General features: G+C 37.5%; 2 protein-coding genes and 1 pseudogene across 3 annotated transcripts in view; all 3 read left to right on the forward strand.

Moving 5' to 3' along the window:
* Positions 1-27203, forward strand: part of NELL1 (neural EGFL like 1) — a 757006-nt gene that overhangs the window by 482714 nt on the left and 247089 nt on the right. The window lies entirely within an intron of this gene.
* LOC109453129 (large ribosomal subunit protein eL31) lies at positions 5407-5804 on the forward strand (annotated as a pseudogene).
* Positions 16675-17765, forward strand: LOC109453097 (isocitrate dehydrogenase [NAD] subunit gamma, mitochondrial; the record flags this gene model as incomplete). The annotated part of the gene is given in 2 exon segments (XM_019742595.2): positions 16675-17566; positions 17569-17765. Coding segments are annotated over 2 exon segments (1089 nt in total), but the record flags the coding sequence as incomplete, so codon positions are not given.

Below are 27203 nucleotides of genomic sequence, written 5' to 3' on the forward strand. Positions count from 1 at the left end.
ACCTAGCCTATATCAGTGAAGCAATTCACTCCGATTAGCAGATTTTTATTTAAGTTGTATTTAACAGAGTTGTCCTGATTGTATGCTTCGAGTAGAATCACCTGTGGGCAATAAATTCTGAGATGCAACTTATATACAATTAAGATTACTGCAGATCCTTTAAATCTCCTATAATGTACAAGCTCAGCATAGTTTCTCCACTCGTTTAGTCCACAGATATTTATTGAGTGCCAAAATTTGTTCTAGATACAGTGAGTATGGCAGGGAACCAAACAGATTAAGTCCCTACAGCTGGGGAATGAGATACGACAAATAAGTATATAAATATATTTTCAATGAGTGATCTGTGCCAAGAAGAAATATAAAGGAGGGTAAGAAACTGCAGAGTAAAGGCTATAAGGAGACTGTTCTTTGATATAAACAGCCTTTCTGATCGGGTGATATCTGAGAGAGACTTGAACTAGTGAGGAGGGTAGCCCTGCAGGTATCTGAGAAGACGGCTCCAGGCAGAGGGAACAGCTAGTGTGAAATCCCTGAGGCTGGAGATGCTGGAGGCGCTGCAAGTAGCCCTGGGTGGCTGGAGCAAATGATTAAGCACAACGGTAGCAGATACATTCAGCGGATGTAGGCACACATCACCAGGGACTCGCAGGTCTTGGGTAGGTATGTGCCTTGGATTTTGTTTTACGTATAAAGGGAAGTCATTAGGGGTTTTCTGAGAAGGGTAGTAACGTGATTAGATTTGTCTTTTTAAAAGGATTACTCTGGCTGCTGTGCAGATTTTAGACAAAGAGGAGGCAAAAATGGAAGCAGGGAGAGCAGATAGGAGGATAGTGCAGTGATTCATGTGAGAGATGGTGATGGCCTACAATTGTAGCACCGGAGAACTTGACAGTGGTTGAATCTGGGCAATAATTTGAAGTTAGACCCCAAAGGCCTTTGCTGATGCATTGGGTGTGAGTGTAAGAGACAATAGCGTGTCAAGAGTGGTGATTCCAAGGCTTTGGTATGAGCCAAAAGGAAAAAGGAAAAAAAAAAAAAATAATAACGGAGCTATTTATTGATGTGGACAAGATGGCAAGGAGAACAGCTGTTAAACTCAGTGAGTCCAACACAACCCATTTTCCCTGCAGAGTTGGAAGAGATTCAGGTTTCTGTAATCAATCACCAGATGAGTGTATTGCTGATTTTGGAGCCACCGTGTAGGCAACCAAAAATAAATTACTGTGTCTTTAAATGTCAAAACCCCATTCAGTAAAATACCAATGCTATTAGAGGTGTGAAGGAATAATGGAGACTGATTTAGGCAATCACAGATTCCCATCTTCCATCTCATATGCTCTCATTTTGTGGCAAACACTATCGAAGTGAAGGGGAGTGGCTGGGGGAAAGACCAGCAGCCTACGATATGTCTCCCATTGCCCCCTCCCCGCTCCCTCCCTCCCTCTTTCCTTCCTTACCCACCCCTCTTGCTACTCACGAACAGTGAGTGTACAAATATTTCTTCAGTGTGAGCTGAACTTTTTTCTTGACACACAAGACTAACTGCCATGGTAGAGTTAGTGTTACAGATGAGGAACTAGCATTTTTCCAGATGAGATGAACAAAAGTAAAATGCTCTTAGTTTTCAGACGCACAAGCTAATACTTTACTTATATCCATACACTTTATATGTAGATTCAGAACTGACATTGAATCTTTCAAAATATTTTTATCAAGCGGTACCCACGTAGACCACAGGTATACAGAAAACACGAGCGCTGTCACCTGTGACTGCATTTAATTTCTGCAAACCCAGCACATTATGTATTTATCTGAAAATAGTTACTTAGTTTTATCACAGAATATTCTTTCTGACACTCAGACCTCGACAGGTAACCAGAGACACTGTCTCCCAGGTTTTTCCCCGTGAACTACACTGTCATTGCATTCATTTCATGTTGGCTCATTGGGGACATGTTAACAAGGTACTAGGCAAGTGGTAGGTTTCTGTTCTTCTGTTGGTAATTAGATTTGACAAGCAGTATTGCAGGCTGCCTCAGGAAACAGAAAGATGACTGTCCATGAGGCTGCATTAGTGTCGTGGGGATGTCTTCATTAGGTGTCCCTTTGCATAGTCGGAGGAAACACCAGCCTGATGTGCTGGCATCATGGATATTCAAACATGGCTCATTAGAAGCTTAGGGCTTCCTAATATATTTCGTGTTTAACACAGTCTCTGGCAGTTGGGGACAAAAAACATACTGAACAGTCATCTCTCTTTAACCGCTTAGGTGTGTACATTCCCATCCTTTGACATTCCATTCTGACTTGTAACTCAGTGAAGAGAAGTGTTTTAAGTCGCTGGAGGATTGTCTGTCTTCTAGCTGGTAAGCACGCCGATTAATCAACATGCAGCACAGTCCTCATCTCCATGAGGACCAATGATGTTCTGTCTTGAGGGTTATCGAGAATCCTCTCTTGACACAGCATGTTCTAGGTGGATGAATTTTGACTCATATTCATATTGTCCCTAAAATATTAAAAAAGTAGGAAGTGCTTACAAAATATGAAAACAGATTTTGAAATAATTTCCTTCTGGTAAGGGGGGAATTGTAAATGAAAGTTAATTCATTTTCCCCTAGAACACATATTAATACTTTCCATCAATTTCTCAAATTGTCAAGTGGAGGAGGGTTAGACTATTAAGGGCTGGAAATATTCGTAAGTGGATATAATATTAAAAAATCTTCTACACCTTATTGAATAGACATTCATGTGATCAGAGTAAGCAACTGTATTGTTATCGAAGATTTGCTTAATACATTGTTACTATTTAGAATATTCGTTGGTTCTTAGAATTTTTTCAAATTATAATTTTTGGCCAATATATGTCATTTGGAGTAGAAATTAAATGAAATGACATACTATTTTAGTTTTCTTATATTATTTTTAGACTGATACAGAATACCCTCAAATTGCATTTGCACCAATAGTAATCATAAGCGTGCATTGAGCTAGGTAGGCACTGTTCAAATTGCACGTATTCAATCCTCACAGGACACTTTGAGGAACGTATTATTACCCTCGTATTATTACACAAGAGTAAACTCAGGCAGAGAGAGATTTTTAAGCAATTTTCCCATCGTCAAATAGTTATAAATGAAAGAGCCAGGATTAGAACCCAAGCCATCTGCTGACTTTTAACCCTTATACTTTGCTGCATAAAGGAAAAATCAATTTTGAACATTAAAAAATTAATTTGTATTTCTATAAAATCTGTACATACATGTAGTTTAAAGAGGTAAATAATTCTAGAAGGTTTTTTAAAAAAGATTAATCTCATGGAAAACTTTCCCCATTTCCCATTCCTAGAGGCAACTGCTTTCATGCTTTTAACAGATTTGTTGAGTGTTTTTGTTCATATCTCTAAATGGCAAGTTTTTATGCTACTTCTTCATATTCCCAATTTTGGCCTTTTTTTTATTGGCCTCTCACCACATAACATGGGGATTTGGCTATCTTTCACACAGTTATCCACACATCTTTTTGTTAAATCAGTATTCTGTATTTATGTTATCATGATGATGTGATGTGTATAGTTGATAAATGAATTATTGGATATATTTGATTTCCTTTCTTGCACAACTATTTGTTTGCTGCCAATAATAATCTAGTTTATCATCTTATTGCTCACTTTACTATGGATTGACCATAACTTATCCCTAAACTTTCACCAGTTGTATAAATACCCTCAAAGACATTAACCGTTTCATGTTTTTGAACAAATCTCTCCCAAAAGTTGGTTGATTTCCAGGCTCACTGCATAGCCCATGTCCTGGGAATATCTGTTCACCATGATTTTAGGGATTCATTTTACCTCTTCCTAGGGTAACAGACCCTGTTCCTGTATATCTTGCATGCTCTTTCTTGGTTTACTGCTCTGGTTTGATGGAGCCCAGTATCCATTAATTACATGACAAAGAGGATGTGGGAAAAATGTTTTTGAGACCTTGCTTCTCTGAAAACTATCTTTTATTGAATGAGGTATTTAAAAATTGCTTAGAAAACTATCTCACACATAGTAAACCAAAGGTACATGTCCAGTAAATAATTTTATCTTCATCTTTGATTAATAATTTAAAAAGGCATTGTGTTTTTCGGTTGTAAATCATTTTTCGTAGAATTTTAGAGGCATAGTTTCATTCTCATCTAAGTTCCGATATGGAATTTGAGAAGTCCAAAATCTTTCTGACTTTTTATCCTTTGTTTTTAAATCCATGGTTCTAAATTTCATGGTGACATGGGTATAGTTTTCCTTCATTCTGCTGGGCATTCAGTGAACCTTTTGAATCTAGATATTCATAATTTTTTAAGTTTGTAAATGTTCTTGAATTACGTCCCATACTTTCTCATCCTCACTACTTTTGTCTCCTTTTTCTCTTTCTGGCACCCCTGTTATTCTGATGTTGGAATTCCTAGTTCTCCAGTTTTTTTATTTTCTCTCCTATTTCCATGTATTTATCATTTTCACCTACTATTTGGGGATTTCTTCTACTTTATTTTCCAACTCTTTTATTGAGCTTTTTATTGTTGCTCTTTTATACTTTAAGACCACTTTTTCTATTTTTATGCAGTTTCATGGCATATTGTTTTTATTTCATGAATGCAGTGTCCTTTTTCTCTTAGGACATTAGTGATAGTTTATCTGAAATGTTCTTCTCTTAATGGAGTTCCTGTATCCTCCTCATTGTTGCTATTAATTTGTGTTGGCTTCTGTCTTTTATATTAGAAGCTTCCCTCAAATGTTTGACCGTGGCTCTTCACGCACACTTAAGAGGTGGACAATAAAAATACTAATCAAAAGTTCTGTACAAATGGGGATGTGATGGTTGACAGTGGAATCCATTATATGGTGATCTGGGCCATTCTCTTCGGAAATGCTTGATTGTCAATAGCTTTAAACATTTTTAGTTTGTTGGTTTTTTTAAGAAAATACTGTTCAAAACTCCTTCCCAGGGAATCTAAACTCATTTTTTTCAGCATTCTGTTTGCTATATAAACTTATTTCCCCTGAATTCAATACTGAATAAGCACTCAACTGTGCATGGCATTTCCCAGCGTACACCATAAGTGTCCCACCTCCTCTTAGCTTGGTAGAAGGGCAGTCATGTAACTGGGCAGAGGATCTGGGTGTCTACCTTACAGAGACCTTCAACCCACCTTTACCTGCGACTCTCAGAGGTAACTGGTGCTGCTCTTTCCTGGGCCTTTTGGGTTCTGTGGTGCAAAACAAATTGTCCTGTGGTGCAAATTGTCTGTGGTGCAAAACAGATTGTTCTGTGGTGCAAAATCAAACTTCAGTATGATTTAATGGGATTTCGCACAATACATTGTGCTCTCCCTTTCCAACCTGGGCCTGGCAGAATGGCTCCTTCAAAGAAGAGTGGTGAAGAAGAATGACCATTCTGCCATCAACAAGGTAATAGTAACCAGAGAATACACTGTCAACATTCACATTCGCATGCATGGAATGGGTTTCAAGAAGTGAGCCCCTCAGGCACTCAGAGATCCAGAAATTTGCCATGAAGAAGATGGGAACCCCAGATATGCGCATGGACACCAGACTCAACAAAGCTGTCTGGGCCAAAGGAGTAAGGAATGTCCCACATCGTATTTAGGTGGAGTTGTCCAGAAAATGTTATGAGGCTGAAGAGTCACCAAATAAGCTCTATGCATTGGTTACCTATGTACTGGTACCTGTTGCCACTTTCAAAAAATCTACACTTATCACCCCTCCCCCCTTACCCTCTGGTAACCACTAAACTATTGTCTGTGTCTATGAGTTTTTGTTTCTTCATTTGTTTGTTTTGTTTCTTTGTTGTTTTCAGTTTTATATACTGCATATCAGTGAAATCATACAGTGCTCTACATTTTCTGTCTAACTTATTTTGCTTAGCATAATATTCTGAAGCTCCATCCATGTTGTCGCAAATGGTACTATTTCATCTTATGGCAGAGTAGTATTCCATTGTGTATATATACCCCAACTTCTTTATCCATTCATCTATCGAAGGACACTTGGATGGAGGTGGTAGATGAGGGTAAAAGGGATCAACTATATGGTGATGGAAGGAGAACTGACTCTGGGTGGTGAACACACAATGTGATATATAGATTATGCATTATAGAATTGTACACCTGAAACCTATGTAAGTTTACTAACAATTGTCACCCCACTAAACTTTAACTAAAAAAAAAAAAATCTACAGTTAATGTGGATGAGAACTAAGTACTGTTTGTCAAATAAAGTTACAACCCCCCCCCCGCCCCACCAATAATTTAATCGGGTTTCAAGTGCCTGCATTTAACCAACCATCTTTATTTGGAAATTTGTTTATGGATATTTTCAGTTTTGTATAATTCCAGTTTATCTGTCAAATGCCTGGTAGCCTACCATGGGGATGGGGATTTGGTTTTTGTGTGAGACTCTTTCTTTTTTTCTCAGGGATAGGAGGGGGGGGGGACACATGCAGACGTATAAAAGCACAGAAGAAACGCAGCACAATGCAGGAGAAAAAGCACCAGCTTAGGAGGAAGAGATCCCAGTGTGAAACTTCTGCTGATTTAGGAGGAGTTGTTAATCCTCTTGGTATATTAGTTTCCTTACTTACACATTGATGAGAATGACAGCTATCGCATAGTTGCATTTTTAGAATTAAGATAAAGTGTGACTTAACACAGCCTTGGATGTGGTGCCCAGCAGAGGCTGTTTTTCATCCTGAATGAAGAGAGAGCATTTGCAGGGAGGGGATAGGGAGACTGGAGGGAATCCTGCTGAGAACATTTTTTTTTTCCGGTTTGTATAATTACATTTACTTTGTTATATGGACCAGGGATAAAAATAGCTGGCTTCAGAAAGCCCTTTCTAATGTCCAGATTCTGTAATTATTATAAGAACCTTACGGTAGAAATTGGATCATACCGGTTTAACAAATGTGGAGTGTGTGTTACAGGGACTATGATTTTGGGCAAATTGAAGTTGGGAACTTTTGGGAAAACTCACAGTATATAGTTGCCTGAGCTGATGTCAACAGTTGTGGAATGTGTGGGTGTGTGACTTGAACTAAAAACTGAGATAGCAGTCACAGAGCGCTTAATTGACTCACTCATCCAATCATTATTAGCACTGAGAGATTATCTTCCCATATCCTGGTTAAGAGGAAAGCCTCTAAAATATAGAATAGTTGAAGAAAAATAATATAATCACACTGAGAATAGTTCTTGGAAGACCCGTCTTCCCAGATAGGGAGAGAGAATTTACAGTGACATAGTCAGGGTCCCAGGGAGTAATAGAAAAGTATTTTTTCCCCTCTGTTTTTTTTAAAAAATATTTTTTTCTTTGTTTTCTCATTTAAATTACAGTGGACATTCAGTATTATTTATTACACTCTATGTAGAAAAGCATTTAATAGAGTTGTTCATGTGGTTGTAAAGTTTAGTTAGAAGGGAGGATAAAAGGTAAGCTGTTTCTAAGTTGTCTGGCATCTCGAGTGTTTGCCTGTCTTCTTTTTAGCAAAGGCTAATGTTGCTGCTTAAGCATCAATTTTGTGACTAGACGATAAACTCCACTGTTTCAGACAAAAACCATAAAAGAATGCATGAGTATGTGAACTCCCCACCCCCATGTTGATAACCTTTGTCCAGGGGCTGGGTGGGGATGATGTTCCTTTAGTAAATGAAAACTATGTCCAGAAAGTTCTTCTTAGTATCAAAATAAGCGTAGCTCTTCCTCTAACAAGGCTTCTACACTGGACTTGGCATTGTATAAAGTCTATTCTCTTTTGGAAAATAAGAAAATAAGGAGGACATTTCCGGATTACTTTCATCTGTCAGCTCTTCTGTGGTTATTAAATAGTGATGGAAAGAAGGGAGAAATTATAGTAGTTGTGCAATAGAGAAAATGGAATAAATTAAATCTCTGTATGTTGATCATTTTAGGAAAAGTATTGGTAAAACAATGTACATAGTTAGTTGTTTCTGTAGGACAACATGAAATGGATTTCAGGAGTTTTCTTAGAGAGAGAGAGTAGGAGAGAGGGAGAGAGATGATGTTTTAAAATTTTTGCTTTCATTAATGCAAAGATTTAGTATAAAGTCGTCTTGGACATTGAAAATTTACTGTATCTCTTTTTTTTTAAATGCACATTTTCCTTTTTAAAGTAGTATAGTATTTCAAAACCTTGTATTTTTATTTCAAAACTTTAATGTTTCTTTATTGCCTTCAGGGTATCATAAATTTTCTTACTTTGCCATTCTTGGTTCTCTGCCCTCTGACCCCAATTTACTTTCCCCGTTTGTCTGCCACAATTTTCTTAAATAAACCCTTCCTTTCAGCTGAACAGAAGCTTAGTGTACCTTATAGACCTTTCAGTTTTGCCTCCATCTCAGAAATCCTCTGCTTCTCTCTGTACTTGCCCTTCTTTAAGATTTGACTGAAGCCCTTCCTTGACTGTCGTAGCCCAGGTACGCAGTAAATCTATCCTCTGCACGTGCCAGCCGGGTCACTTAGGGACCACTTGGCATCCACTGCCCATTCACTTTCTACCCAGATACATTTAGTTTAATGCTACCTAGAAGGTAAGCTCCTTGAAAACAGCAGGTTTTACATTGTTTCGTACTGTTTCTTCTTTCTGATATTAAAAGGTTATGAGTTGCTTGCTTATCTGTTTATCTGTCTATCTATCTATCTATCTATCTATCTATCTATCTATCTATCTATCTATCATTTTCTGCTGTATGCTCCCACTTGAATATTAGTTCTAAAAGACACCATGAAACTTGCAAAGGTTGCAGAGGTCATACATGGCACACAGTTGGCTCTGGTGCCCAGGCTCTCAGTCACAAATGTCCACAGCCCCTTGGAGATTGACAGTGACCCCATCATTGCCACTTCTAATTTCATTTAACCTCTAACAAGCTATTGACACTGCTAACCACTTATTTCCTGAGTGTTTCACTTCTCTTGGCTTCTAGGACATTGTCTCTTTATTCTCCTCCGACTGCACAGATCGCTTTTCTAACCCTCCTCCTCACAGAGTTCACATGATGCTGATCCCCAGATGCAGCATCATGTTTCTGTGCTTTCTCCACAAGCATCTTCCTAGCCTAGTACTTCTTGACCTTAGAGTCATGACACATTGCTCTGTTATGATCTGTCATGACAGGTCAAAGCCACTCACTTATTCATAAACATTAAGCTCTAAGCACTTATGAATGATTTAGTTTTTAAAATAATTACACTCATCTCAAAGTTACCATGACAAGAATGGCACAGTCACTCATTTGCATTTTAATAGTGTGTCCTTGCTTCTTTGAGGAAAAGTGGAATCAGAGTTAGCTGGTAGTGAATTGCGCAGAATTCACAGCCTATTTTATATTTGCTGAATATATCCATGGACTATGGTTATTGATGTGTCATTGATAGTTACAGCAATTTTAAATATTATAATTTGTAAATTGTGGATTTATACTTGTGTTTATTTCTTTGATTTTACCCACAGATACGTTTTTAATAAGGAAGAGAGAAGAAGAAGGCATGTGCATGCATTTTTATAGCCTAGAAATGAGAATGAGACTCTAGTTACAATTTCCAAATCAAAGGCAATGTGGTCATCCAAATGACATGGGTAATAATACTATTTATGTTACCATTATGACTAAATATAGCTATGATATGCAATACTTTTTAACCATACAATATGAGTTATTTTTCTTTATCTTTATTAGTTCGTGCTTAATTTTTTATATTACCTGCAAAGATCTGAATTTAATCTTTAGAATATAGCTTTATATAGTTTTTATATTAGATTAACCATACATACAGAGGGTGCCTCCCAAAATGTATAGACATTTTAAGAAAGAAAAACACTGTATTAAAATTGTAATACTCAATATAAATATATACCAATAACAAAAGATGAATACTAGTCATATGTATACATTTTTTTTGGCATACCCCGTATTTTTTCCTCAAAAAATGATGTTTCTGGGTCATTAAATAAATGATTTTGCTAATCATTTGCCAGTAAACTGCTTTTGTAAATAAGACCTATAAAAACAAACAGTTTGGGAACTCTTGGCTCTATTTAATTCACCACTTTTGTTCATATTTGTGTGTGTTTTGTCTTTGTTACAATCTGAGTATACTCTTGGGAGTATGTCTTGTATGAATGTCATTCATCATCTGTCATAGCAGAAGAAAAGTTGAAAACCTCTGCCCGAGGCTATTTTATGTACCCCTGTGTGGTTAACTCCCATATCTGGATGTCTTCTTAATCTCTATCATCACCCACAATCCTTCCTCTGGAGGTGCAGACTCATTTAGTAAGTCATCCACTGGGCATCTTCATGTGGATGTTCTAATAGGCTCCTTAAAACACATTGTATTTGAAACTGAACTAATTTTCTATCCCATTCCCCACCCAAATTGTTCTTCAGTGTTGTACATTTTTATCAATGGCACCATCATTCACCCAATGTGTTAAAAATAAGAATACTATGCAAAGTCTCCCAGGTGAATAGCCCAGTCTTGTTTATCCGTAAATATCTCTGAAAATATTTCTCGTCTTCCTCACGGCCTTCATTTTAGCACAACCGCTCATCATTTTCCACTGGGACCGCTTCATAGCCCAGTGGTTCTCAAATGTCAGAATGCGTCAGAATCACTAAAACGCAGTTTGTCGGCCCCCAACTCCAGACTTTCAGATTCAATAATTCTAGGGAGAGTTCCAAGAAGTTGCATTTTTAACCAGTTCCTAGTGGTCCTGATGCGGCTATTCTGGGAATCACGTTTTGAGAAGCACAGTGGTAGCCTATCATTTGCCTACTTTCCACCAGGCTAGTCACCTTCCTGTGTATCCTCCAGATTATCCTCTCAAAGGATCATTTTTTTAAATGCATGTTGGATTATATCTTTCCCTTACGTAAGCCCTTTTCACTGTCTCAACATCACACACACTTACAATAGACTTGGTTGAATGCTTATTCCTCAAATATGTGAAACTATGGCACTCTTGTTATTCTTATAACTGCATAGCACGTATCTTTCCATGTTCTGTTGAGGTTAAGGTCTTTCCATTGTCCAGGGATGTTTGTAGGGCAATCTGGCTATTAAAGTCTTAAACAGCGTCCAGTTTATGATCCCCATCTCAGGGCTTTCTTTCTTCTTCATTCATACTTTTGAAAGATGGATCTCCTTTCCAGTGGTAGGAAGCGGACTGGAGTACATGCTTACGTAAGGGTGGCCCATTGGTAGAAACAAAATTGTGTAGCTAGGTCTGGGTCATTTTTCTCCCAGTGTTCTATCCTGGCATTATCATCTGCTCTATCCTCTGGCAATGGTGGCAGACAACTATTATCTATCTTATTTGACATATTAAGTGACAAGCGGGTACCCAGCTGGCTCCTACTCGATAGTCATTTTTATCAGTTTTTAGGAGGAGGGAGCAGCACTGCTTCCTTTCTTTGCTCCCAGCAGGCCTCCAAGCACACCAAGTGCTGGCTCTGACCTGATTGGACTTTGTGTGGAGGTGAAGACTGGCCCTTGATATTGAAAGTGTGGTAAGGGGACCAGTGGAACCTGTATTACTAGGGAGCTCCTTAGACACACAGAATCTGCACCCCACCCTCAACAGAACTACTGAATGAGAATCTGCATGTCAATGAAATCCTAGGTTGATCAAGTTAGAAAAGACCTGGCCTAGGCCCCTAGTACCCCTAAAGATGCTTACCTCACCTGTTGCCATTCTCTGTTCATTCACAATAATATGAATTTGTAGGATCTGTGATAGCCAATTTCTTCATTTTTAAAATGGGGACTGTAGTGCCTACTTGGTGGGTTACGATGATGTGTGTAAAATATCCAGCACAGCACCTTAGTTGGGGTGAGTATTCTACAATGGTAGCCATTATTAAGTCTGCTACTTCAGCTTCTTGGATTTTAACAATCTTTGAAAGTCTTTATAAATAAGTCACCTACCTCCCCCAACAACCAATAACCTGCATCGGAGGTATTGGTGCCTGAAAGTTAGAGTGGGATTGTGGCTGATGATATACTTAATTTTCAATTAAACGGCATAGCTGGGATGGCTTTGGGAAGCAGAGAAGTTGCCAGTTTTCCAGTGTTGACTGGTTGATTTCTAGAAATATGAGTTATCAATGCTCTTAGCTCTGAGCTGGGAGAATATATTAAAAAACACTCCACATCATAGTGAAAAGGGAAATGCAAATTCAAAACACAGTGAGATACTACCACAGCCCATTCAAATGGCTGAAAATAAAAATACAGTGCCAAGGGTTGGTGAGGATGTGAAGAAGCTCTAATTCTCGTACATTGCTGGTAGGGGTATAAAATGGTACAACCAGTTTGGAAAAGTGTTTAACAGTTTCTTAGAAATTTAACAACAATACAAAGGAACAAACTCCGGCAGGCAGAAACTCATTCACTAAGGGCATATTTGGATTCAACAATACCATCAATCAACTGGATATATTTCACATCTATAGATTACTTCACCCAACCATAGCAGAATACACATTCTTCTCAAACACACATGGAACATTCACCAATACAGACCACATTCTGGGCCATAAAGTATCCCTTACCAGATTCAAAATAATTGAAATCATAAAACGTCTGCTTTCTGACCACAATGGAATTAAACTAGAAACCAATGACAGAAAGAAAGCTGGAAAGTCCCCAAATAAATGTGGAAATTAAGCAACACACTTCTAAATAATACATGGGTCAAAGAAGAAATCTCAAGAGAAATTAATAAATATTTTGAACGAAATGAAAATGAAAATACAACTTATCAAAAATTGTGGAAAGCTGTGAAAGCAGTGGAAAGGAACAAAGATCTAAAATCAATAAGCTAAGCTTCCACCTTAGGAAAATAGAAAAAGAAGAATTAATTAAATCCAAAGTTAACAGAAGAAAATAATGTTAAAAATATGGGAAGAAATTAATAAAATTTAAAACATAAAATCAATAGAGAAAATCAACAAAACCAAAAGCTTCTTCTTCTTCTTCTTTTTTTCTATATAAGCCTGAGTCAGGCTAACTAAAAAAAAAAAAAAAAAAAAAAGAAATAACACAAATTATTAATATCAGAAATGAAAGAGGGGGCATCACTATAGATCCTATGGACATTAAAAGGATAATAAAAGAATACTATGAACAATATTATGCCCACAATTTTGAATTTGATAACCTAGGTGAAATGGACCAATTCCTTGAAAAACACAATTTGCCAAAACTCATATAAGAAGAAACAGTCTAAATAGCCTTATACAGGCATCGTTTTGTTGTGTTTCACTTTATTGTGCTTCACAGATGTGTTTTTTTACAAATTGAAGACAAGACCAGCAAAATGATTACAACTTACTTTATTGCAATAGTCTATAACCAAAGCCTTAATAGCTCTGTGGTATGCCTGTATATATTTTAAAAATTAAATCAATAACTAATAGTCTTTCAAAACAGAAATCATCCGGCACAGATGGGTTCACTGATGAACTCTACAAAACATTTAAGGAAAAAATTATACCAATTCTCTGTAATATATTTCGGAGAATAGAACCACAGGGAATACTTTGTAATTCGTTTTATGAGACCAGCATTTATTACCCTATTAACAAAACCAGACAAATAAATTATAAGTAAAGAAAACTACAGGCTAAAATTTCTCATGAGCATAGATGCAAAAATCCTTAACGAAATATTGTCAAATTGAATTCAATAATGTTTATAGAGAATTATACATCACAGTCAAGTGAGATTTATCCCAGGTATGCCAGTCTGGTTCAACATTTGAAAATCAATTCATGTAATCTATCACTTTAACAGGTTAAAAATGGAAAATTGCATGATTATATCCATAAATGCAGAAAACCACTTCACTTGACAGAATCCAACGCCCATTCATAATAGAAGCTCTCAGTAAACTAGAAATAGAGGGGAACTTCATCAACTTGAAAAAAAAACACAAAACGAAAACCTACAAATAACCTACAGCTAACATTGTACTTCATGATGGAAACACAAAGCTTTCCCACTAAGATCAGGATGAAGTCAAGGATGTCACCTCTTAACACTTCTTTTCAATATCATACTGGAATTTTGGGTTAATGCAATAAGACAAGAGAAGGAAACTAAAAGGTATATAGATTGAGAAGGAAGAAATAAAACTGTTTTTGTTTGCAGATAACAAGATGGTCTATGTAGAAAATCTGAAAGAATCATTTTAAAACAAACAAACAAAAAACCAAAAACTCCAGGAACTAATGAATGATTACAGCAAGATTTCAGGATGCAAGGTTAATATGCAAAAGTCCATTGCTTTTCTATATGCCAGCAATGGATAGTAGAATTTGAAATTAAATCACAATATAATTTATATTAGCACCCCTCATAATGAGATACTTAGGTATAAATCAAACAAAATATTTATAAAATCTATATGAGGAAAAAATTACAAAACTCTGATGAATGAAATCCAGGAAGAAGTAAATAAATTGAGAGACCTTCTGTCTTCATGGACAGGAAGACTTAATATTGTCAAGATATTAGTTCTTCCCAACTTGATCTATAGATTGAATAAAAACTTAATCAGAATCCCAGCAAGTTATTCTGTGTATATCGATGAACTGAATCCAGAGTTTATATGGCGAGGCAAAAAACCCAGAATAAGGATAGCCAACGCAATTTGAAGAAGAGCGAAGCTGGAAGATTGACAGTACTCAACTTCAAGACTCACTATACAGCTACATTAATCAAGACAGCATGGTATTAGCAGAAGAACAGATGAGTAAATCAATGTAAGAGAACAGAGAGCCCAGAAACAGACCCACATAAATTGTAAACTGATCTTTGGCAAAGGAACAAAAGCAACACAACAGACTTTTCAACAAATGGTGATGGAATAATTGGATATCCATATGAAAAAAAAACCAAAAAAAACCCCCCAAAAAAAACAGACCTAGACGCAGACCTTAAACGTCCCACAAAAATTGAGGCAAAATGGATCACAGACTTTATATGTAAGATGCAACATTATAAAACTCCTAGAAGAAAGCATGGGAGAAAAATCTAGATGACTTTGGTTATGGCAATGACTTTTTAGATACAACACCAAAGGCAGGATCCATGAAACAAATAAGTAATAAGCTAGACTTTTCTGCACTTCTTCAAGAGAATGAGAAGGCAAGCCACAGATTGGGCAAAATTATCTGTAAAAGCACATCTGGTAAAGGAGTTATCCAAAATATACAAAGAACACTTAAAATTCAAGAACAAGAAAACAACTAAATTAAAAGATGGGTCAAATACCTTAACAGACACTGCATCAGAGGACATATACAGATGGTAAGTAAGCATATGAAAAGATGCTCCACATCATATGTCATTAGGGAGAGGCAAATAACATAACAGTGAGCTACCACTACATGCCGATTAGAATAGACAAAATCCAGAACACTAACAATGCCGAATACTGCCAAGGATATGAAACAACAGGAATTCTCATTGATTATGGTGGGAATGTAAAATGACACAGACACTTTTATGGTATAGATAGATTAGCAATTTCTGACAGAACTAAATATACTTTACCATAGGATCCAGCAGTTGTGTTCCTTGTTATTTACCCAATTAGTTGAAAACTTATGTCCACACAAACCCTGCACATAGATGTTTATAGCAGCCCCAACTTGGAAACAACCAAGATGTCCTTCAGTAGGTGAAGGGATAAACTGTGGCACATCCAGACAATGGAATATTATTCAGTGATAAAAAGAAATGAGCTATCAAGCCATGAAAAGACATGGAGGAAACTTAACTACATGGTACCAAGTCAAAGAAGCCTATCTGAAAAGGCTGCAGTGGTATGTGATTCAAATTAGATGACATTCTGGGAAATGTAAAACTATGGAGACACTAAAATGATCAGTGATTCCCAGGAGTTAGGGGACAGTGAGGGATGCATAGAAAGCAAAGAGGGTTTTCAGTGCTATGAAACTACTCTGTATACTAAAATGATGGATACATGTCATTAGAATTTGTTGAAACTCAGAATGTACAATACCAAGAGGAAACCCCAATGTAAACTATGAACTTCTGATGATAATGGTGTGTAAATGTAGGTTCATCACTTGTAACAAACGTGCCGCTCCTGTGCAGGATTTTGAGAATTGGAGGAGGCTGTGCTGTTGTCGGGGCAGGCGATATGTGGCAAATCTCGTACATGCCATTCAATTTTGCTCTGAACCTAAAACCACTCTAAAATGTAAAATGTTGTTTTAAAAAAGTGTATCGTACAAAGCGTAGCGCATTGAATGTGCCTAATAAGCTATTATCCGATTCTAAAATGTATTTTCTATTATATAACACGTCACCTCTCCTCTTGACTAGCTGTCACTCTATCACACTGCAGCAGAATGTCCGAAATAGAACACCAGGAAGGAGAGACAATTGTGACTTAGGCAAGAATTATGAATTTAGAGTTCTACCAAAGAAGCCAGTTCAAAGCAAGAGCAAGAGTAAATGTATGTTTTTACAGAAATTAATCTCCCCTTAATGATCATGGCACGGAAACTGCCAGATGCTTTGTGAAGGCCATGTTCTGATCTACTATTTTCAGCCATTTTTGGGAGATTTTACCTGGCCATGAGATCTCACTGAGGAGTTTCTCGCTCAAGTACAGTGTCCCTCCATCAGCCAAGTATGGCGGACGGCACACAGTGTCTATGATTCCCGGGGATGGCATTGGGCCTGAGCTTATGCTGCAGGTCTAGACTGTGTTCAGATGCGCCTGTGTGCCTGTGGGCTTTGAGGTGGTGCAAACTAGCTCCGCTGCTGGCAAGGAGGACTTTCACAGTGCCATCATGTCCATTCGTCGAAACCGTGTGGCCATGAATGGCCACATTGAAATGAACCACAACCTGCCACCATCCCACAGATCCCTCAACAGCCTGTTTCACACCACGCTGGATCTCTACGCTAATGTTATCCACTTTAAGAGTCTGCCAGGTGTGAGGACCCGGCACAGTACCCTGGCTATCCGGGAAAACACAGAGGGTGAATACAGCAACCTGGAATACGAGAGTGTGACAGGAGTGATGGAGAGCCTGAAGATCATTACTGAGGACAGATCTTTGTGTGTTGCTGAACATGCCTTCCAGCTGGCCCAGCGGATGGGGTGCAGGAAAGTGACGGCTGTGCACAGAGCCAGCATCATGAAACTGGGAGATGGTCTCTTCCTGCAGTGCTGTCGGGAGGTGGCGTCCCGCTATCCTCAGATCACCTTGGAAGACATGGTTGTGGATAACGCCACCATGCAGCTGGTATCCCAACCCCAACAGTTTGACGTCATGGTGATGCCCAATCTTTATGGCAACATTGTCAACAGTGTCTGCACAGTGTTGGTTGCAAGACCAGGCATTGTGCCTTGTGCCTGCTATGGCCCCACATATGCAATGTTTGAAACAGCTGCAAAGCCATCAGGCAGGGATATAGCCAATAAGAATATGGTCAACCGACTGCCACGCTGCTGGCGAGTTGTATCATGCTGGATTACCTCAAGCTCCACTGCTATGCCATCACCATTCATACTGCAGTCTTGACATCTTTGGAGAACAGAGATGTTCATACTCCAGACGTTGGAGGCCAGGGTACCACAGTGGATGCCATTAATGATATCATAAGCCACATCAGTGCTACCAATTAAAAGGTCAGTACTTTGGAGCCTAGCTATCCCCCAAAGTCCTTTCTGACCCACTCTTCGCCTTAGTCTACCCACTCAGAAACCCCAGCCAGCTTGGCTAGTGTGGACTTCAGAATAAACTAGCTTCTGCTCCAACTCAGAAGAGGTGGGAGGGGGAGTTAATCAAGTCTGATTATTTTTCTATTGAACTAAAATGCATTAATTACCATCAATATTGCTTGTTTAAATTAGCCAAACCTATTGTATTGTACTCATATGTTTATTGAGAAATTCTTCTCTATTTTAATCCACAATTCATGCTTCTCTATGATGTGATACACTAAATAAATCAGAGCTGTTTGGAAAGTCCTGGAGCGTTCCCAAAATCTGGCAAATGGATTTTCTGTTTATCGGTATCATTAGAATTCAGCAAGCCAGCCTACAGAGAGGCCTGGCTTCTCTCTGGAGGTTGTTAATGAGTTAATTATTGCAATAAAATTTGCCTACAAAATATACATTATAAGCTCAGTAATGAATAAAGCTGAACTAGTACAGAATGTATCCACTCCCTCCTAGATGCCTCATCTTTCCCCCATGGTCTTGTTTATGTTAAGAAGGTATTTTCTCTGTTATAATTTTTCACACATGGACCTCCCTGGGCACTGCAGCTCTCCTGAAAAGTGGATTCTTGAATTCCTTCCAGTTGGATTTGAGAGTCTACAGGTCAAATCCCTAGTTAATAGGTCTTGGGCCCATCTTTGCTCTACAAGTAGAACTATGTACTCTAAACTCCGTGCTCACTATTTCAGTTTTTCGTGATTTAGTTTCTTTGCTTCTCTTTCAAGGAAAGTATGCATAAGAAAAGAAAAAGCACTGAGTTAATTTAAATGTTTACTGTCATTTTACTATAATATACTTTATGTACAGTATTTTAAGGTCATAGTTGAGAAACAAACAAAAATGATAATTTTATTAGTGCTTAGAAATTGTTATTACTCAAGTAGGAAATTAAAACGATTATAAATACTTTTATAGTATTTGTAGTAGTTTTATTGGCACAAATACCCTGCAGAGAGAAGAGAGATTAAGAAACACAGTGAATCCTTAATAATACTTGGGAAACCTCCGTGTTGCAGCTATAACCTTTGGATCCTGCCATGGCTCATGGATCACACGTTAAAGACATTGAGACCTGAGTTTCTTACAGTTTCCAAAAGGCTCTGACTTCTCGTATTACCTTGATCTCACCTATCTTTGTTAAGTATAACGTCAGGGCCAATGTTTGGAAAACCAAAAGGGTTTTCCAAATTTGAGGGGATTTAGTTTGAAGAGAAAGTGACTCTGTAGAGTCTTTCACGCTATCTAGCCTTTCTTGAAGAATAGGCAAGTTGGGATCAGTCAATTGTGAAATAATGATGGTGTTCTGTTTATCGGACAGTAGAAATGTCATGGGCCATGGCTGCCATTGGCCCATATGCTGCCTTCCTCTGGGAAGAGCTAGGCCTGCACCAGAGGCATGGTTTGATCAGTGGAGCAAGGGGTGGATTTTGGCTTGAAGTTCCCCCACCTCCAATACCACACGAACCCATGTCACCTTAATCCATACTATCCATTCTGTACCCCTTTCTCTCATGGCTAGGGGACTTATTCATGGCACAACCAGCCCAACTGCAGACAGTAGCCAGGTATTGACTTCTATTTGAAATAGTGGGAGTTTGTTCTGCTATGTGCATTTGAGTTGAAGTTTCCCTTTCTGTTAAAGATGGTCATCTCCAGAATATTTCTACAGGTCTTGGACCAGACTGCTGTCATGGCACCTAGTACACCATAGTGGAATTTTCCAAGTATCAACAGTGTTAGATTTTCCCACTTAGCCATGAGCATCTCTGGGGCCAATACCATGTATTTTTTTCCCCTTTGTCCAGTATAGATCCTAACATAATCACTGATAGATATAAAATAAATAATATATGTTAATTGAATCAACCAAAAATTAATAATATAGGGGATACTGCCTCACATTTCTTTTTTTTTATAATTTTTAAATTTATTGGGGTGACAATTGTTATACATAAAGTGAAATAATAACTGACTACCTCATATGGTCGTTGGGAAATTGAGTGAGAAAATATAAATAAAGCTCATAGCCCTGTGCCTGTCACATGGTAACTGCTTGTATTTCTAGAATTATTATATTCATTATTATCCATTATGTGCCATTCTAAGATCTAATTCTGAGGAGAACTGGGTGAATTATATTAATTCCTTGCTGTCATTGGAACCTACTGGATAAGTTGTTTAATTTATTATTATATGGATTTGTAATTGACTTTCAACTAGGGGTGAAAATTATATCTGCTTATCCATCAAATTCCCTTTCTCCTTTTTATTTCTTGAATCCAGTCACCTGTCTTCTTTCTCACTGGCACCTCCTGTCTCATTAGCATGTTTCATCATTGGTAACTTCCTGATGGCTGTTACTTCTAACTTGTGTCCTGCTTAATAGTTCTTAAATCTATTTTCTACAATGTACTCAGCATAATTTTTCTGAAAGGAAAATAGGATTGTGTCACATCTCTACTTAAAACTTCTTATTCTATGGCTTTCCTTTGGCCTTAAGAGAAAGTCAACTGAGCATAGCATGAAGGACCTCCCACGTTCTGAGTGCTGCTTCCTCCCCCAGGTAGGCCGTGTTCCCTTCTCCCCCCCCCCCCAATGACAACACAGTGTGATACTCCAATTAGTGCCAAGATCATTGTTAAAGAGCTATATAAAGTTTCTATTTCAAGCCTTTGCACATGATCTGGGCTCCTCTCCCCTTCAAGAGATGTTTAGTCCTCATCGTAGAGGACTAAAGTTAATCATCCACACCTTTGGGAAGCCTTCCTTGCCTACCTCTCTCCCCATTCCCTGCTGAGATTGAGGGGAGTCACTCTCAGTTTCCTCCAGAGCTCTCTCTCTATCCTACCTAGTGTTTCATCTCTCTGCTTGTCATCACATGCTTCCCTTCCCATTAACCTTCCCACACAATGCATTCCTTGGGGTTACTGAGTCATCACTGTAGCATCAGAACCTAGGACAGGGACAAGCTCTTAATTGATGCTCACTCTAAATATTTATGGAAGGAAGATAGGATGGAAGGTGAAAAGGAAAGAAGAAATAATGGCCTGAATTCATAGATGGAAGTGGAGGACTGGAAGAACTAATCTACTGTGGAATATTCCCATCTGGCTTTAGTCTATGAACCTTCCTTTACAAGCTTGCTTCTCTCTAAAGAACACTAAAGCCCTCAAAGCTGTAAAACAGGTGGTTGGCAGGCTGCCTCTGTTGCTTGAGATTTCCACACTATATTTATTGGACAGTTTTATTTTAGTCTTTATCAATCTACTCTGCTTTTTTAAAAAGTCCTAATGTTATAAAGAATAGCAACTACAAATAGTTCGATTTATCTCTAAATTAACTTCTCCTCATTAAGGCTCTATTTTCATTAATGGGCTTACAAAACACTCAGTCACTCAGGTTGCATAGCTCACATTTATCCAACTCTTCTTCATAGGAGCTGTGTGACATTGGATAAGTTGCTTAACCACTCTGTTCTCGTTGTCTCATCTGTAAAATAAAGGTACATATTTATCTTTATAGGATTGTTGTAAAAATTAAATAAGATTTCTTTAGTGTCTATGGCTGCATAAGAAACCACTTCAAAACATAGTGACTTAAAACAAGTGACTATTTGTCATGAGTCTATAGGGTGACCAGGTGATATTTCTTGTCATCAGTATATTTTGTCAAGGACTATTAAAAAGAGTGTCTAATCTCCAATTCTGATATCAATAAAGAACAATACAAAGTTGGACAACTGTATAGTATCAATCTGTAAATATCTCTCTGTACCATCACCTTCATAGATTTGCTTTTATAGAAGGGTGCTTTAACATTCTGTCTTCAGTTCTCATCAAGGTCTGGTACGCAAAATCTTGTTAGGGGACATCTCTGCATTTTGGAAAGACACTGAATTTGGTGTTTTTTTGTTGTTGTTTTTTTGTTTCTTTTTTTTTTCTTTTTTTTTTTTTATTAAATTTATTGGGGTGACAATTGTTAGTAAAATTACATAGATTTTAAAAGGTCAACAGGGAAGACTCATCTCAAAACTGAGGACCAGGAAAACATGTTTTTCACCATCAGTTTATGTCCTTTTTCTACTGAAGTATATAACCCATTGAGAATTTCCCATATTGCCTTGGCTACTAGGAAACGCAGAAAAAAGCCTTGAACATTTTTGTCCTCTAGGAAATTTTCTCTTCATTCTATTGTATTACTTGATTTTAATTTATTGATTTCATTTTCTTACACGATTTTTTTTTACCATTTTTTTTTTTTACTATAAGCCCCTGAAACCACAAGTTAAGAAATGCAAATGGACCACTAGATTCTTCACCATCACGTTCTTTTCCTGCCTTTGATTTTCAACATTCTCATTATGTAAAGCTCCTTAAAGCAATGATTAGATTCCCAGTACTCTGTTGAATCCCCCTGAGTTCCCTCAATTTGGGGTGTCTTCAAGGCCCTTCACATTTTAGCCCACACTGTCTCTCCACTCTGCGAGGTCCTGCTTTTCCTGGACATGCTATTTACTGACATGCCAAAGTAGACACCTTTATTTACTTAAATATAACCTATTGGTCTCCTCCCATGTGATGAAATTCTTCTCATTAAGGACATTCCCAACTTAGTCTCTGCCTATTACAAATCTTCCTATTATTCAAGGCCCGTTCCAGTAGTTTATCCTTTCTGAAAAGGTCTCTGATGACTCCCATGCAGATACGCTCCCTTTATTCTCTCTGAACCCATACAAACCTTTTATTGGACTTTTGAACTCCTTCATTTCACATTTTGTCTTGTATTAATTGTTCATCTACTTGATTTGAGCCTTAATAAATGATATGCTCCTTGAAGGTAGGAAACATATTTTAGCCAATGTTCTGGATCTTGTATTACTCAGCATAATGCCTTGCATATAGTAGGTGCTAATTAAACACACACCAAGTTGGATTGAAGGTAATAATGATTATAGTTACAAATTATAATTACTTATGTGCCATTCTTTGTTCTACATGCTTTGCATTTATTTATTTAACTCTCATATCAACTCTATTAGATAATTATTACTGTAATCCTCATTTTATAGATGAGAAAACTGAGGCACAGCGTGGTTAAGAAATTTGCCTGAGGTCACGCAAGTAACAGGAGATGAAGCCTGGTTTCCAATTTTAGCAGTGTGGCTCTAGAGCCCAAGTGTTTAAATGGTCAGGAAGATTTGTGCATTGTGAATTTCTCATACTTTTATGCGTAAGTGGACTAGGTCTCAGCCACAGATCAGTATCTCCTCATGAAAATAATCCCATAGACTCACAAAAATTCAAGAACCTTTTAGAGAGCTCACTTATATTCTATATTAGTCCAGGACAGCAAAATACTTCGCCTAATTCCACAGCTAGTACATTACAGAGCCAGGGTAAGGGTCCAAGTCTTCTGATTCCAGATAAAGCTCTCTTTTCACTATACGGCTATCTCCTGATGTAACCTATAGGAAAAGTAATTGCTAACCTTTTTAAAATACTTACTGTGTATTAGGTACTGTTCTAAAAGGTTTACGTGCATTACCTCATTTAATCCTCACATAAGCCAATTAATTTGACCAAAAAAACTGAAGAACAGAAAAGTTGACTGACTTGCTCAAGGTCAGTCAAATTGTAAATTGTGGAGCCAGGATTATAATCAAGCCAGTGGCATCAGTGTCTCATCACTAAGACTATAGCTACTTCTCAAAATTTTAGTGACCTATACAGCCCAGGATGAGAAAGCCAGAATATCCCGATAAATGAAACTATTTAGCGCTGGAACTAAGCCTCAACTATTGAAGAGAGATGACATTTCAAAAATGGTAAATGAAGTAATCAAACGACTTCTTTGTAGTAATGGCGGACAAAAAGAGACAAAATTTACAAGGGAAATGATGTGCTGTTGAAGCAAGAGAATAACTAAATGATATGAACTGGAAAAAAAACAGCAATGCTGAATTTTGAAAGTAGGAGGAAAATTTTAAAGAAATTGATCTAGTTCTGGGTCATTACAGAGGTTAAAATAAAACATGATAGTATTACCAAACGTACAGTTGGGAATATGCAAAATATCTGCTGGAAGCTGATTACAGAGCTAGACATTTTTTGAAGGGAGACTTGGTCCTTGGAGTTTCCCTGACAACTTGCACAAAATGGGAACTCAGTGTGGTAAAATGTTCTTCAGATCAAAAATGAGTTTACTTTCTCTGATATAGGAAGCTACATATATTGCATTTGTGATTGCTTCAAGAAACAAAAGGAAAAGAGAAAGGAGATATGTTTCAAATGGAAAAAAGTCACTACTTCACAAAAGCAATTTAAGAAAAAAAAAGGAATGTCTTGCTACCAATTTTGCAAATGCTTAAAAACTAACACAGCCTGAATAAAAACAGTGTCTACTAAGGAAGATTCTAGGCTGAGCTCTAGTGAGCTTAAGCATCTGGATTGCTACCGTTAATGCCAAATTTAGTTCATGCAAAATAGATGTAAATGAATGAATGTGGCTACAAAAGAGAGAAAATATCATCTATGTCCAAATATATGGTGAGTACTTTTCCCTTTTCTACCCCTCAGAATGAAGGAATTGCCTTATTCAAATCCTTATAAATATTCTCTTATTACCAGGTAGTCTTTTAGTTTATTTATTTTGAACAACAAGAAGCTATTTGGAGGAGGAAAATAAATGACATTAGCTGTGCCAGTTTGGGGTTTGTATAGAAATTACCTGGAAAATAAATGTTAAAAGGAGGCAGAAAAAAGAAAATCCCTCAACAAAGAATTAGTCATTATTCCTGGGAGGGTGTTTTCACAATTTCAAGTAATGAGTGTCTATATATATATATATATATATATATATATATATATATATATATATGCCTTTAAAAAAAACACTTAATAATGCAGTTTAGGTTTTTAGTCACATTGTAGAGATCACAAATATTTACCTATTAGACAAATGGGGAAAGAAGAATTTCTAATATTATGCAATTGGATTCTTGTGACTTCACTTGACATTTCCAATGAAAGCATCAAACACAAATTCAAAAAGTGCTTTATCTCAGCAACTTAGACAGATAGGATGATGATAAGTTTGGAAAACTTTAGAGACGTTGAAAAAATGGCTCTGAGTTGGGGAAGGCCTTGAAATCAAGATACGTGGGAACAGATTAAACAAAATTATTCTGTGATATCATGGTAAAGGAAAAGTAATATTCCTAAATTAATCTATTATTTAATATAACCTATTAAATAATGTATTTAATACAACTGTGCATAATAAATGAACCCATAAATCAAACATTATACACAGGTAGTTATCTACTTAATAATACATTCCTCAAAATCATTCAACTCTGCCTAGAATAGTTTTCTGTTTTCCTTTTTTTCAGATCTTACCATGAATAAAAAGGGAATCATTTTCCTTATTTTGGGGGTTGCTTCCTATTTAGGCATTTACTTTATCTCCTAAATGGAACATCCTCTGGGAAAAGGAAAGAAAGGAGATTTTGAAGTTATTGTGCAGAAATCTATAATAGCAAAGGAAGAAGTCAAGATTTCTGGATATGCAAGTAGTACTGTGGGAAGAAATGCAAAGACATTTCAGATGAAATCATGTTTAACTATTTAAGGCTGTGACTAGAGCACGTCTAAGGTACTTCATCTAGTTTTGATCTTTCAAATTGATAAAAGATGTAATTTCTGTGAAAGTGTGTGGTGTCAAAAGTCAACTTTATGCCAAGCATCAGAAAAAAGATGTTGGAAGGTCTAATTTATAAAAAAACTTATTTTCTCCAGGGTAAGAAACGTCTCTGGGATTGAGCCTTTACAAGGTATCCATGTTGTGATGGAATTAGGTTATTATGATCCCAATTTTATTTTTTTCCGGCAGCAAGATACTTGTTTACATAATAACTTCATCTGTTCATTCTTTCACTTACACATCATTCCACAGTGTTGTTTGTCCTCCAATGAGGACTTGCTTTGAGCAGGCACAACAGCTGTGCAAGCCACTAAGGCTGCAACTTTAAGAATGCATGTCTTTTCTCTCCAGGATCCCATGGGGTTGAGGAAATCAACAATCATCGGGCAGTTATAATGGAGTGTGATTAAGTATTGTAATAGAGGTATAAGTTGGGTGCTAGGAGAGCATAGAAAGGGGGAAATCAGAAAGCTCCCCAGAGGAAGTTTGTGCCTCTAAGAGTAAGAGAGTGTGAGTGAGTGAGTGAGTGAGTGAGTGAAAGGGGGAAGAGGAGAAGAGGAACGGGAGGCATTCTGAGAGAGTACGTAGACACTGACAGCTGGAAGAGCTGCCATCACAAGCCATCTACCCATTACCTGATATTCAAAGCTTTTGCTTCCCCCCCCATCATTTCTTATCTTGCATGTAATTGTTGAACTCATTTTACCTACAAAAACTTACCCTGATTATGTTTATCTATAAAATGAGACTTTCAAGATTTAAGGTGAACATCTGATTTATCTATGAAGTGATTATTTTGTTTTGTTTTTGTTTTTGTTTTTGAATGATGGACTCTTTACATTGATTAATTGACCTGGTTAGATACCTCATTGTAGTTGGCTCTAAATCTGTGATTAGGAAGAGTTACAATTTTTCTTAATCTACTTCTCAGCCCAATTGTTGCCTTTTTCAAGGCTTTCTATTCTTTCTCATGTTCCTCTCTCTGAGCACATTTCATCGTTTTGTTCTTTCCAGCACACTTCGTGTTTCCTTCATCTCTTCTCAAATGCCTTCATGATAGTGACATAGACTTCTAGAAAGAGATCATTTTTCCTTCCTTTTGCTGACCAAACCCCTTCCCTGAGACCATTTTGATCTCTTATTCCTTCTAGAAATGGCCTTGGGGTTCATTTGAAATCTTATCTATCTCCCTCCTGAGTCATTTCTCTTCAACTGCCAGTAGCATAATCTACTCCCGGGATTGCCCAGAGAAGCTGTCTATAGGCCAGTTTCTGCCTGGGGTCTGTCAAAGCTCCAGTCACCGCTTCTCTGTAGTGGTGACAGCACCTGTGCCATCCAGACTTCCCTGTGGCCAAAACATTCACCACATTCCAGGTTCAGATACATAAGTTGCAAAACAGTATCTCTAATGAGAATGACCCTATTACTCTTCCACATGATACTTTTATCTTCTTTTATCAAGAAGCCACCTTTCTACAAATAGATTGTCAAGCTCTGCCTGGATCTTCTCCTCTGAGGCACTTTGGTATCTGTTTAGAAACCTCCAGGAAGGGGCCGCTGAAGGTATTCACATTATGTGACCATGGTTATTGTTTTTATCCAGACTGACAGATGCTTTTTACAGTCTCTGGCTGAATTTCA

The sequence above is a fragment of the Rhinolophus sinicus genome, linkage group LG06 (genome assembly GCF_036562045.2).
Source record: "Rhinolophus sinicus isolate RSC01 linkage group LG06, ASM3656204v1, whole genome shotgun sequence".
Classification (NCBI taxonomy): Eukaryota; Metazoa; Chordata; class Mammalia; order Chiroptera; family Rhinolophidae; genus Rhinolophus; species Rhinolophus sinicus.